Source organism: Cupressus sempervirens, chromosome 6, assembly GCF_028749045.1.
Source record: "Cupressus sempervirens isolate cs-2001-9-10 chromosome 6, ASM2874904v1, whole genome shotgun sequence".
NCBI classification, from domain to species: Eukaryota; Viridiplantae; Streptophyta; class Pinopsida; order Cupressales; family Cupressaceae; genus Cupressus; species Cupressus sempervirens.
In genome coordinates, this window is record NC_143123.1 from 435,052,719 (window position 1) to 435,068,816 (window position 16,098).

The 16,098-nt window shown below is 32.4% G+C and overlaps 1 protein-coding gene across 2 annotated transcripts in view; it reads left to right on the forward strand.

Annotated features, from left to right (window-relative positions):
• Positions 1-1,208, forward strand: part of LOC149552904 (endoribonuclease Dicer homolog 3b-like) — a 195,149-nt gene extending 193,941 nt beyond the window's left edge. For both annotated transcript variants that reach the window (XM_089788465.1, XM_089788466.1), the window contains exons 12-13: positions 753-852; positions 929-1,208. In XM_089788465.1, coding sequence (XP_089644591.1) covers positions 753-852; positions 929-1,100 — 272 coding nt within the window. In that variant the 3' untranslated portion in view covers positions 1,101-1,208. The remainder of the gene's footprint in view (positions 1-752; positions 853-928) is intronic.
• The last annotated feature ends 14,890 nt before the right edge of the window (positions 1,209-16,098 follow it).

Sequence of the window (16,098 nt, forward strand, 5' to 3'; positions counted from 1 at the left end):
AAATCAAACAATGTACCTTGTATGGTTGTTAAGGTCTTTCCAAATGGTTCTTTTTTCAATAATCATTCACCATCTTGTGGTTTTCATTGTGGTCATAGCTCCTCTCCTAGGTGTACCCATACTGCATTCATAGAGTCGTAGATACTGTTCCAAAAATTGTCACGATTTCCCTCATTAGTGGAAAACATTCCCACCTCCTATTGGTTCTTCCTCTGGATGAACCTCTACTGCTGGTATTTCTTGCGCTACTACAAGTCCTCCTAGATCAAGCAATAATTCTAGTTGGCCTTTCTCATCAAAATGCTTACTCCATCTCGCCTTGGTTATTTCTGAGTCAAGAAGGATAACAAGGAAGAATAAGAGATAGTTGATCGATGACCTATTCTAGACCCCAATCCTAACCCCACCAATGTATGGGGAAATAAGGATGAATATGACCCATCTACATTGACTGAAATTGCTTTAGTCCCCTAGACTCTTTTTTATGTTTATGGGTTTTGCCCATGTTTCTAATGGTTTTTGGTTTTTAGGCTCATTTGGTTTGATACTAAAAGGGAGTGATTTTTGTTACTCCATACTTTTATTTGTTCTAAATTATGTATTAGTCTTTTTAAGTTAATGGTTAAGCATATTTCATCAAACAAATTTACTTAGACCAATCAATTGAAAAGATTTTTCCTATAGACTAATATTGTTTAGTACTAATTAATGGTGATTTGTTTTACATATCTATTTTTTTGTTTCATGAATAGGTGTTTATAGAAAAAATCTAAATGAAGTTTGCCAGAAAATGCATTTTATGAAGCCTAAATTTGAGTTGGTCGAAGAAATTGGTGCGCCTCATGAAAAAAGGTATTTTCTAAACTCCATTTTTCGTAATAATTATGTTTTTACACTCAACTAATATTAACTTATGGTTTATTGTTAGATTTGTGTTTAAAGTTTTGGTAGACATTCCCAATAAAGAGAGTCTCTCAATTGAAGGCAAACAAGAAAGAGACCATGCACATGCTAAAGATTCAGCTGCATATAATATGTTGGTAGAACTTCAAAAGAATAGATTATGTTCTATTAACAATTTTAATAATGATTTCACATAATGTAAATGTCAAACCTCTTTTATAATGATCAAGCATTACAATGTGTAAGAATCATTTGTTTGAAGACCATTTTTATTAATATTGTAACTAGATAATAATTAGAGATTATTGCATGGTCAATGCCTTTCTATATATATCATGTGATTATTATTGCTATTTTATATGGTAATGATATATATATATATATATATATATATATATATATATATATATATATAAAGTTGGTAATTAATTATGTTCCTATATTATCATGATTCATAGAGTGTATGATGCACATTAAATGTGTGTTGGGTTTCATGTTTATGTATATAAATAAAAAAATACCCACTTATTATCCTTTTATTCCATTTAATACATTTGTAGAAGTTAAAAAAAAGAACAAACCTTGAAACACACAAGAACACCAATATTTTTACATGGGAAACTTGACAGAAAATTCATGGTGAGGATCAACTCACAGTATATAAATTATTGATTTTAATAGTGTTTTAGGCTCAAGGCCAAGGCAACTCATTACTCTTGATATTTAGGCTCACTACTATAGAAAGACTTGTAGGCTTAGGTGCATAGTCTTAAGGCAATATATAATGGATTTACAAACTAAAGACCAATTCTTTATGGAAAGATACAAAGGAATTACATTGCATTGAAAAATATGTGTTGAATTGTGGTATATAATACCTCCTTTTCAATGTTGATTATACTTATTTTTTCACACATCAAAAAATGATTTTATCTTGCATCATCTTTACTTGCTAACATTAGCAATTACTCCATACACCATACACATTTATCTCACACAATCCATAAAAATACCTAAACCAATTGTTAAATAACAAAGCTGGGGGGTGAATATTTTATATCTAGTTATCGTACATGCCTTAAAACACTTTAGCACCAATTCAGCCTTCATAAACTTTCATATCAATAATTCGGTAGCCATGTTCAACATTTCAAATTAGACTTATAAAAAATTTACTTCAAATTTTTATCTCATTGTTTCTTACTTATACCGAGTATTAGAGAAATCACTTAACATATACTAAGTTGTATCATTATGTAATTAATCATGAAAGTAAACTTGCAACACAATAGCAATCACACATTTGATGCAAAAATTTAATGTGGAAACCTTGTGAGGGAAAAAACCACCTGGAACTGGCAACCCAAGTAATTTCACTCTTTTGAGGTGAGCTATGTTATGAGCCAACCTTGTTAAAGGTTACATGCACATTTTTTAGTTTGACTTGGTTAGAGGATTTTAACCAAAGATCATCTAGACCTTATCACTCCTTGACATTTTTCAAGATTGGCCTTCTCTAAAGGACTTACAAAGATCACTAATGTTACTATATAAGATTTCAAATACTTTTTAGGTCCACTCGATTAAGATATCTTATCTGCTACAATGGTAAGAAAGTAATAGCCAAGTGATTTGTTAGGTTTAGCACTACCTTTCTTGTTTAGATCTTTTATTTTCTCTGTCTTCTTCTTTCTGATCTCTTTCTAGCTAATTTACATGCTCACACTTTCACTTAGCACTTCCTCTTGCTTGATCTTCTCAATTTTGTTTTGCTCAGTTCACCTTATGTAATCCTTCTTCTTTATCAACTTGATCAACAACACCAATACCAACAACAATCAACAACCAAAAACAATTATGTTCATCCCCTTAAATAGCTAGCTTTTTCCTTCTAGAATCTTCCAAGTTTTGCTGCTTAATCACGATCGTAGATCTCAGAAATAATGAATCTAAACACTCAGTCTATACATTTTCTCCTTTAACTTTGTGCAAATCTTCATTCTATCAAATATCCTTCATCAAATCTTCATTACATTTTTCTAGTTGTAGTTCTTATAACTAACTTTGACTTTATCCTTTCAACTTCTTGGTCATTCTTTATTTTCATTAAATATCAGCCTTAGATCAATAGTTTCTTAACTTGTTCTATTATTTAGGTTCGGTGGACATCTCAACTTGACAATATATCACTCGGTTAGCACTAAAGTTACTCGGTTAACACTAAACTATAACTCTTCTTTTCCAAGTGCTCATTGACAACTGTAGTAACTTGGTTAATACTATATTCCTTCATTCACCAATCAAATTGTCTTGCATATACATGGTCTTCATCACTTAATCACAACATTACATGATTGTAAAACAATCAAACTAACATTAACTATCATAGTCCAACTCATTCAAGTGCCCATTGAATATCATACACTTATCAACTCTTTCATCAATCAAATGATATGACACTCTATTGAACTATTGTAATGTCTAACCAATGAAGGCTTGGCATTAATGATAACATAACAATTGATATGACTCTTTCACATACAATAACATCATTTTCATTTGGGGCTTACACCAATATGCATCGAGTGCAACAAACAGGTACATCAATTAGGCTGACCTAATTAGATGAAACATGTAGAAAAAAAATTGTTGGCCAAAATTATTCTCCAATACATCATAAAAGGAAAACAATAACATTTTCAACATTAAATCATTTTGGCCTGCCATCTAGACACTCTTCAAACTTTGATTTTGACACCACATGCAAGCACACAATCCCAAGTTGTTTAATTCAGCACTTGAAGATAAAACTAGTAAAACAAGCCAAATACATAACCTTAAATCATGTAGACCACCAAAAACATGTGGTGCACAATGTATCATCTCTTGTCATCAATAAACACATATCTAAGAACCACATCACAAAATTATTAAAGGTAGAGGAATACAAAGCATTCCAACAACAAATATTGTCACTACAAAGAATAACTCTCAAAACTTCACCAATTATCTTGAGGAGGGTATTATCACATGAAACCTAAAATCTATCTTCCTTAGACATCCTCATACAACATATTAGAACAATAGACCAAGATTTTGTAATGCAGAATAATGCAAAGTAAACTATAGATACTATGTTACTCATATTGTCTACTGAAACAATCATGCTTAGCCAAAATATGATGCAAGCACATGGATCACTTTTATGTTCCAAACTAGACATCAAACATTAGGGTGCTACATCTCCAATCTCCCTATAAGTTTCAGTTCAACACCAATGAAAAAACTATACAATAGCATTCTAAACACAATATAGGAACATGATTTTGGGATTCGTATTTGGTTGATATCAATAAAAAGACTAATTTGTATTTGCAAAAATCTCGCCATTTTGCATTGATGGAAACAATTGTACCATCTATTTAATACTTTATCCACCCCTCCCCCCCCCCCCCCCCCCCCAACTTTAACATCAAATATAAAGGTTGCTTATCCCTATAGTAGTCCCTTGTATACAATAAAAAAATACTTTATATCTACTATACTCCCCAGATCTATATCTATATCATCTCATCCTTAAAATATAAATAAAATATATTGCTCTGGAAGAAAAAAACACTCTTTAAAAATCTACTAAAATTTCCAAGAAAAAGTATCTTAGTAGAAAAAATGACAACACATTTAGATGGAGGCAGGATTCATTGTACGGTACCTTAACTTGAGTCCAAGTGGTCTCTCACTCTTCAATTGTAGAGGCTAAAATGTTGAATTGACACTATCTCCAAAGGAATATATTTTGTTTCCTTCATTATGTCTAGAACTTTTACTCTTGATCTATCTCTTTAGATTCCTCAAAAAATTTCACCAATCTAATGAGATTCAAGTTTACTTTATCTCTTAAGTGACAAAAATGTCTTTTGATTGTTCATTTCTACTATGCCAATAGATTCAACTATAGATAAATATTCTCAATTAGGATCCTATTGGTATCATCCTTATCCTTCTTGAGATCTATAGAGTTGGGCATTTACACAATTTGAGGCTCAATATAGTCTATGTGATCTCTAATGCTCTTCAAAGAAACTGGCCCAATTAACAAAATTTTAACACCTATCACTTCATCTACACTCTTCCTAAACTCCTCAAGGCTCTCCTATAGTTTTTGTGTGCATTTTCACACTTTTCTATTATTTCCCAATTCTTCTTTTTGTCTATTTTATTTTTTACTTCTTTCTAAATATTGTTAGGAAAAATTAAACAATAAGTAGATAACTTAATCAGAAATGGATGACAAAACATGCAAACCATAACTCCAAAATTTACGTGGAGAAATCCATTTGGGTAAAAACTCCACCACCAAAGCTCTAACACTTTATTGCTTCACCGTGATAGGATTACATTGCTACATTCTTGCATTGCTCTAACTTGCTCTAACTTGCTCTAATGCTACAAATACAAGCACTGAATATATAGCCATGAGAGAAACCATAAATCATTTAAAGAATGATTTCTTAATCCACTAAGATAAGATAAGGAATCTTATCTTCTCTATTTTCTTAGTGTCTTGTCCACTATCAACAAGATAAGGTGTCTTATCTTCTCCATTGTCATAGTGGCTTGCCCACTATCAATAAGATAAGATATCTTATCTTTCCCATTGTCATAGTATCTTTCCCACTATCAATACGATAAGATGTCTTATCTTCTCTACTGTCATAGTGGCTGCCAACTATCAGTAAGATAAGGTATCTTATCTTCCCCATTGTCATAGTGGCTTTCCCACTCTCAATAAGATAAGGTATCTTATTCACCCATTATCATAGTGGCTTGCCCACTATCAATAAGATAAGGTTTCTTATCTTTACTTTTATCATAATTTCTTTTAGTATTTTGTCCATTACTTTCTTATCTTACAAGTTTTTCACAATCACATATGACAATTTAAGATAATTACAAGTGTAATACAAATATGATATCAAGGTTGAGACATATTCCCAATATTCTCCCACTTGTCAAACACCTTGTAATATTCAAACTGATGAAACTATATCATCACAACCATTCATGAAACCGCATAAAGTTTAATGCATGCTCTTGTGTTCCAACTAGACAGTTGTCTAAAGAACAGAAGCATAAGATCTTAGTGATAACAAAGGATCCAAAATAATACCACCAATCTACTATTTTTATGATCTATACAGAAGCATAAAAAATATCAACTTCTTAGCCCAACCTCGTTCTACAAAGTAATTCTTTAGAAAACATGATAAAATATTAGCCAAAATAATATCCAAGCTGATTGCTCCAGTCCCATTGATTAATCCCCAAGATTGGAAATAACATTCATAACAAATGCTAACCCATCCAATCACTCACACCTCAAAGGTATCCAACATCAGGAAACTCATGTGAACAACATAACCAAACCAATCAATTGCAACCTCAAGCTATATGTGCAAACCAGTCGATGAAGACTAAACACATATAAGAACTCCCACAGCATAGGAAATGTCAAATCTGAAAGACCAAAGGCATATTGAGTCTACCAATAACAACACAAAGAAATTGTAACCAGATAGTACCAAGGACCATCCACAGACATATGCAAATCATGTAGCAAAAATACTACAAGAAACATCTCTCTCATCCAGTCTCCACATCTCTCCCATGTTCTCCACAGCCAACAAAGAAAAGAGATAAATGAACCACTATGTTATCACCAAAAAATAATAAATTACAAGTGATAACATATGACTACAAAAGAGTGACCACCATAGCTTCAATGGATCTCAAAAAAAAATTCTTCTAAACCCAAACATCCAAGAAGATAACCAAGACCAAAGAGAGAACCTGCAAAGCATAAGCATGTAGCATGTCCTTCTACAAATACTTATAAATGTCAACTCTATAAAGTATGATCTTCTTTGCAACCTCAAGAGAAAAGCCACAACAACATCCAAAACTGCTCAACCTCAAGGGATCAAACATGGCATGATATCATGAATCTATATGGATGTATGCCTTTTTAAAGAAGATCAAACAACTCCATTTCCCATTTCAAGAAATCAGCCCACTACCATCTCCTATTGTCATCATAAATGAAAATACACTTCAAGGAGATAGCCATGTTATCCATCTCTCATAATGAATCCTCCATAACCATCTAACTATAGCTCAAGATTCATAAATATGAAAGAAAACATAAATCACCTAAAAGTAACATTGGGCAATACCTCTCAAGTGATAAACTACCAAGTAGACCAAGAGTGGGGAATGAGAATGCTCCTCCAAGATATGCAAGTCGCACATGACTTATCTAAAAACAATCTCCTCATAGGTCTCTATTGAACTCACGTCTAACCAAGGTGTAGGCTTCTCGGACTTCCTACTGAAATCTCATCTAGAGTATCCATTTCAACAATATGTCTCTCATATCAAGACAACTCTAGCCTCACCTAAGTCTCCACAAGCACCTATAATCAATCACTCCATGCAAAACTTCACTGCAACATAGCACTATCATGAAGTATCAAGAAAATGATCAAAGTACTCAATACCATGAAACTAAACCAAGATCAATGTCAAAGCTCCAACCATGGAATCAGAAACATAAACATGACATCATGATCTAAACCATATCCTCCAAAGAGGTAACATGCTCCATGTGATCATATCAAATAATTGTATCATGTCACAACTCTAAAGTGGTAATAAAGATAAAACCATGACATAAAAGCCACCATGATAACATATTAAATAAAAGCATAAAAAATATCTCTACCAAGAACCCCTTGAATCCCTAAAGATGTCAACATCTCCAATTACTTGAAGATACCATCTCCAATTAGTGAACCAAAAAATGTGAAAGATCCTTCTACAACAATAGGATCTAAGTCATCCCCCAACATCTGTAACACTAAAGAAGATCATCCATCACCATGTGATGAATAAATATAGTCACTCCTAAAGTTCCAACTGAAACATGATACTGAGCTCTCCAAGCATATGACATACCATCTTCCAAATCTGAAAATCATCCAGGCCCACACATCACATTGAGTGATGCCAAGATTTTCAAACTAAGGAAATTCATCATGTTATAGGACATCATAACTGACTATCCAAGTACTCACTTATCATCCATTCTCTTATCCCAAAGCAACCACACTAATGCACAAGTGACCACAAACAAGGCTAGCTAACAAATCTGCACCAACACTGAATCAAATATGGTGGATATAGATAGTCCACATCCAAGTTATCCCATTGCAATTAAATGGGTGGCCTACCCACCTGACTACGTAACTTGTAGATCCAATCATTGTAACATGCAAAACCACTATCATATTAGTGACATGTACAAATGAGATCAAAGAGAATAATCACGTAGACAACATGACTCATACACCAAATCAAGCATAAATTTGATTTCCCAATTATGTCTGCATCGAGCACCATAGTCCAGGAATCCAAAAAAAAATCACCATAGAAATGTTGAGTGACTGATCACATACCAACATCTCCATGTAGAGAAAGAAATACACCTTTCATCATGCACAAAACATGCATGCATGTAGAACTAAAATTATCTAATCTTGTAACATCCTGAAGAAACCAAGATCTAGATAATAACTCTTCACTAGATCTACAAAAACACAACGTTTTTTTTCCTTGAGTACACAAAACCAACAAAACCAACCAAGGTCTAGAAAATAGCTCTTCAGTAGCCATTGTGTCAAAGAACACCCATGCATGTAGAACTACAACTATCTTATCTAGTAACATCCTGAAGAAACCAAGATCTAGAAAATAGCTCTTTAGTAAATCTACAAAATATCACAAGTTTTTACTTAAGCATACAAAACTAGCAAAGCCACCATGTTGAAGAACACCCATGCATGCAGAACTACAACTATCTGATCTAGTAATGTCCTGAAGAAACTAAGATCTAGAAAATGGCTCTTAAGTAGATCTACAAAATATCACAAGCTTTTCCTTGAGCATAGAAGACCAAAAAAGCCACCATGTTGAAGAACACCTATGCATACAGAGCTAAAACTATCTCATCTAGTAACATCGTAAAGAAACTAGGATCTAGATAATAGCTCTTTAGTAGATCTACAAAATATCACAAGCTTTTCATTGAACACACAAGACCATAAAACTGTCGTGTTGAAGAAGTCTCATGCATATCCACATCCACTTACAAATCAGGCCAATTGTCAAACAACACCATGGCTTTGATACCGAATGTTAGAAAATTTTCAACAATAACTAGATAACTTAATCAGAAATCGATTTCAAAACATGAAAACCATAACTCCAAAACTTTACGTGGAGAAACCTATCTCATCTAGTAACATCCTGAAGAAACCAAGATCTAGAAAATAGCTCTTCAATAGATCTACAAAATATCACAAGTTTTTACTTAAGCATACAAAACTAGCAAAGTCATCACATTGAAGAACAACCATGCATGTAGAACTACAACTATCTGATCTAGTAATATCCTGAAGAAACAAAGATCTAGAAAATAGCTCTTCAATAGATCTACAAAATATCACAAGCTTTTCCTTGAGCATAGAAGACCAAAAAAGCCACCATGTTGAAGAACACCTATGCATGCAAAGCTACAACTGTCTCATCTAGTAACATCCTAAAGAAACTAGGATCTAGATAATAGCTCTTCAATAGATCTACAAAATATCACAAACTTTTCCTTGAACACACAAGACCAGCAAACTGTCTTGTTGAAGAAGTCTCATGCATATCCACATCCACTTACAAATCAAGCCAATTGTCAAACAACACCATGGCTTTGATACCAAATGTTAGGAAAAATTCAACAATAACTAGATAACTTAATCAGAAATGGATGACAAAACATTAAAATCATAACTCCAAAACTTTACGTGGAGAAACCCGTTTGGGTAAAAACTCCACCACCAAAGATCCAACACTTTATTGTTTCACCATGATAGGATTACATTTCTACATTCTTACATTGCTCTAACTTGCTCTGACTTGCTCTAATGCTACAAATACAAGCACTGAATATATAGCCATGAGAGAAACCATAAATCATTTAAAGAATGATTTCTCAATCTACTAAGATAAGATAAGGAATCTTATCTTCTCTATTGTCTTAGTGTCTTGTCCACTATCAGTAAGATAAGGTGTCTTATCTTCTCCATTTTCATAGTGGCTTGCCCACTATCAATAAGATAAGATATCTTATCTTCCCCATTGTCATAGTGGCTTGCCCAATATCAATAAGATAAGGTATCTTATCTTCCCCATTGTCATAGTGACTTGCCCACTATCAATAAGACAAGGTATCTTATTTGCCCATTATCATAGTGGCTTACCCACTATCAATAACATAAGGTTTCTTGACTTTAATTTTGTCATAGTTGCTTTTAGAATTTTATCCATTACTTTCTTATCTTACAAGTTGTCATGATCACAATTGACAATTTAAGATAATTACAAGTGTAATAAAAATATAATATCAAGGTTGAGACATATTCCCAACAAATATTAGCTTCCAATTTAGCATTATCTTTGAACCCATTTCACAAAGATCAATCAAATTATATTTTTTAAAGGCATTCTTGCAAGCCCTTTACTGCATCTTCCACCAACTACAAGCTTTGCATGTGTGATTTTATGAATTCCTTCCTTACATAGTACAAAAAAAGATCTCCAAGATGTAATTTATGCAACAAAGTTAGGAAAGGTCCACTTAACCTTGGAGCATTGACAATTGTAAAACTTTTGTGGTAACCATTGTCTCAAATTGCATCTAAAAACCTAAGATATCTAGAATTTAGAATCTCCAAAAGCCTTGGAGTATTCATTGGACAACATTTCACTCTTCCCTTTTTCTTTCATCATCAAAGTTCTTCTCTTCATCCTTTTTCTCACTCTCATCTTGGACCTTCTTCAAAATAACCTCAATATTTGGCATATTTCCAACACTTGCATCTTTTGTATTATCTAGAACACTCTTCTCTTCTACAACACTCTCTATTATATTCATAAGAGAAATATTGGCCTACACGTCATTTATGTTAGTCTTCACTAGAGAAGAAGTCTCAACCTTCTTCATGTATTTTACAAATTTTTCTATTTTTTCTTCCATATGTTATATTAGTCTTCATATTGTTCCTGAATCCTTGGCTATATGATTGTTGAATCTTTATTTTGTTCTGAATCTTTGGCTGAGAGTCTAATTGATCTTCATTTTATCTGTAAAAGACAAGTATTGGAATATTCAAATATGGAAAGAGTACTTATGAGAGGGGGGGGGGGCGGGGGGGGGGGGGGGGAAGGGGGGGGGTGGGGGGGCGGTGGGGGGTTGAATCATAAGTATCACACTTTAGCCAATAAAACTTTTAGGTGGAAGTAAATTGCATACATGTAAATACATCAAATAAACATGAAACTAAGACATGCATCAACAACACATAACACTAGAATTTGGTAACCCAGAAACCCTCCAGGAATAAGAAGGTAAAATTGGGGTGGGGATGATACCCACAAAAATTACTGTAGCAATATTGTTCAACCACTTCTGATGGTCCGCCCTGTTAAAGGCTTTACACTGTGTCAATAGTGACCTGGTTAAAGGATTTCAAACACTTAACATGAAGTGTCACCCTGTTAAAGGATTTAATCACCTAATTAAAGGATCTACAAAATAGTTGTTAAGATAACCTATCACCATAGGATTTTCATTCTAATACAATTGCTAGAAAGTATTAGGTATAATGAACCTGATAGATTACAATCCTTGATTGCTGAAAGCAGGCACCTTTTCCGCTTTCTCTGATCTTGATCCTTTTGTGATTTGATAACCCTTGCTTCTGAAAATAGGTTTCCTTGTGCACCCTTGTATGTCCACTCATATGTCTTTACAATGAAATTTCGTCTTCCTTATAAAGACATCGAAGACTTAGGGTTAGATATGGATCTACGATCCACATTGAATCTCAATTTCCCGCTCAATACTTGTCTTTTGCTGATTGGTTGCATGCCTTTCCAAGTTTTCCAATTGGCTGCATGCAAATTGCATAGAAAATGTAAAAGATTCATTCGTATCTCTATATCTTTCGAGATTTATCTTATGTTGGCTGCAAAAACTATTTGCATCATAGTTTGTGCAATTACAAACTCTTATGCTGATATTCTAAGTTACTCGGCTCCTGAAGCATTGCTGATGCTCGGCACATGCTGTTTCCTGGATAGCTCGGCACCTAAGAAAAATTGTATCACTCGGCACCTAATGTTACTCGGTACTTGTTAACACTTGGCACTTGTTGACACTCGACACTTGTTAACACTCGGCACCTACTATTACTCGGCACTTGATATAGCTCGGCACCTACTCTTTGTTCGGAATTCTTTAGTGGAAAAATCGTTAAGTGTATTGACACTCAGTTGTCAAAATTATTCTTTAAACTAACAACAAGAAGCCACATATCTTGTCTAAAGGTTCTTTCTAGATGTTGACTTTTGTTGGTATAACTTCCTTTCTTTCCATATTTAATGCTTCTTTGATTTGCTTTAGAAATCTATTTGAGGTATCATCTAAATGTATAGAAAAAGTCAGCAGATATAGAACAATAAACTTTTCTATTGTTATCTAGGTATGTGCAGGATCATGTTGAGCCAAACTAGACCATTAAGTAGTGATGAAAATTCAAATAAAATAGGGTTAGACAACTTGAAATAAAATTTTGAATAAGTTCTCAATATCATTTCAAAAGTATGTAATAATAGAATCTATAGCAAATTAATGCTATGCTACTATTATTTTTCTTAAAATTTAATCTATGTGGTGAAATAATGAAATATTAATGCAATAATACCAATTTTGAAAGAAAAAATTTAAGAAGCAAGTGTATGTCTAACCACCCAGACCACAATCAAATCATAAAATTTGTTTTTTATAAGACTAAAGATAAAGGTAGAAGACTCATATCCGAACATTGACACATTATTTATGTAATTTTTTGATTGGTAAATAATTAATTATGAGTTTTTACAACTTTTTAAAAATGCAAAAATGTGTATGTCTGACCATCATAACTTTGTACCAACTTTGTTAATTTCATTTGTTTTAATCCTATAGCATGTAAAGCATAAAATGTGAATTTTTGGGTTTTAAAAATGTGATATCATTTGAAACTTATAGATGCTTTTACAATCACCTTATCAATCAAGACCTTAATTGTAAGGAAAAGATATATATATATATAATTATTATCTTTTAAATTAAAAAATAAGACATTATTTATATTGATGGAAACTTGAGAATCTCTTTAAGAAAAACTTTTTGTTTCATCAATGTTGAGTAACAAGAGTTATTAGCCACATGGTTGAAGTTTGGAAATAATAGGAAAACTAAACATGTTTTTTATACAAACTTTCAAGGGTTTTCATGTCCTTGCCAAGTGTCGAGACAATCATGAGGTGAAACTCAATACTATATATTTTTGGTAGAGATAATAAATATCAAATAACATCTGATATTCATATGTATAGATATCAAATATCATGAGATATCCATTTTTTGATAGTTTTGAATATCTAATGCTTGCTAATTTATATCTATGAATATAATATATGATATATTATATATAGAATGTATTATATATTATATATTATATTAGTATTGTGTACAATATATAAATATTTGTTTGTACTTTTTTAAATATATAAATATTTATATATATTACTAATACAAGTACAATATTATTTAATAATGGTATATATATAATTAGTTAAATCATATTACATATATACCATAAATTAAATAATATTGTAAGTATTAGTAATACACACACACACACACACAAACACACACACACACATGTAAGTATGTGTGTGTGTGTGTGTGTGTGTGTGTTGGGAATGCAATGATGACCGAGTGACTGAGAGGGGGGGTTGAATTAGGAACCACTTAAAACTCCTTCCACCTATTCCCACTTTATTATATTATCTAATCTTCTTGCATGCATGGCACATAAAGCAATAAAGGTAACAACACCATTACACTTTGACACAAGAATTGGTAACCCAAAAACCCTCCAAGTAGAAGGTAAAACTGGTGAGCAAGGTATTTTTTAGTGGCTAGTATTTGTAAATTGGCTAATTTTATAAACTCTTGGCTGGTAAATTGGTTAATAATTTAAGATTTAACACAACCTAAATTATCGTATTTTTATAAATTTTAGCTTTAAAATATTTTAAATCACTCAATAATTTATTTTATTAAAAAATTATGCTCAAAGATTTGTCGTAATATGTGATATATGATTAGATTTGATTCACCTAAATATTATATATTATTGGAGAAATTAAAATTAATTTACCAATAATTATCATAACTATTAGTTACTTAAGGGATATATCACCAATATTTAGTTTTCACTGTTAATTTAAAATATAATGTAATGATCCTCATAATAATCCATGAGTTAAAAAATATTTAATTTTCATTTGTAATATTCTATGGTGACTAATGAAATTTCTATTATTATTGAGATTCACCAATATTTTCTATACAAAAATTATGATTCCAAAATAATCGACAATATAAATAATATTTAAAATAAAAAAATTGAAAGATTCGTAAATAGAAATAAAAGAAAAATTAAAAATAATTAAAGATTTGCCAATATTTTATATCTTTTTTTGGAGGGGGGTTTATTAAAGATTACCCTGCTGGGGTGGGGATGACACCCACAATGGCTCACTATTGTAATAATAAAGTTGGTGTGATAGGGCTTACAATTGATCACTTTTGGTGATCTACTTGATTAAGAGTAAGAAGGTTTGTTAGGTCCACCTAGTGAAAGGATTTATACAATACAATTAAGTATGTACTCGGTTAAGAGATTTTGCAAAGGACTGTTAGGTCTAGCCTATTAGAGGATTTGACTGATCCACCTGTTAGGATTTATTAGTTAATTGATCTTTGTTGTGCAACTTGATTTGGTGAATAAGATCCTTTGGTGTAAATTGATCGCCTAACTATGATAGATGAGTCTCTTCCTATCTTGTAAACTTTTTGTAGCCTTCTAATTACTCTACTCTTTCATACTCACTTCTATGCAAAATGTCCTTCAATGCATGCTTCTCCTTTTGGATAAACAAAGTAATTTACTTTTATATCCATCCAAAATAATTGCATTAACAAGTTGGCTACAAAGATGTCATAATAATTTCAAACAATAATATACCAAGTGAGCTCAATGCTATTACTTGGGTCAAATTGTCTTCTTGAGTGATATGCTAACACTCGGGCAACATAGTGGAACTTAGAAACTATGGCATTTGGTTAACACCATGTGCTTGTTTCACATTAACCACTCAGTGAGCAAAGATGACTCGATCAACACTAGTAACTTGGTAGACACTTCTTGAAGCCAAACGCTCGGTTGATACTACAACTTGGTAGATACTGTCAACTTAGTTGACACTATTCACTGCTCAGTTCTCATTCTAAAATTAGAATGAAAAACTAACTTGGTTAACACTAGAGCTTGGTTAACATTGTGTTGTTTCATAGCTCAGGATGTACTATCTTCCATGATGACTTAAGTGTTTTGGCACTAGTTGAAAAAATGTCTTGGCATAGGGTCAACAATCTCCTCCTTTGGCATTAGTGACAAAAACACTTGTCATGCTCAAAATCTTTGATCATAATCTTTCACTCAAACTCCACATATGTATGTGCTCAACTTTGTAACTCGATTTGCACTTAAAACTCTCCAACTCGATTAGAACTAAAAACTCTATTTTTTATTTTTCAAAAATTGTTTTTGTTTATTTTCTTTTTACATTTCTTTTGTACAATACATTTTCTGTACATATTTCCTCCATTGTACATATCTCCCTTTATATGCATATATACATACTTGCCCCCTTGGTTTTGTTACAAATGCCAAGGTTTAAAGGTTATGCTAAAATGAGAGACAAAATCATGACGTACCTCCAAAATTAAAGACATGATCTTATCCTAGTTATCTTGCAATACCTTTAATATGTGCAAATCAATTTGAAGCTCAGCTGATAACTCCATCATGTGCGCGACCACTAAAAGGTTTGTGTCTTTGACTAATGTCTTTGCATGTTCCATTCTCTTCTACATAATTCATACGAGGAAGTACCATACCCTGAATGTCT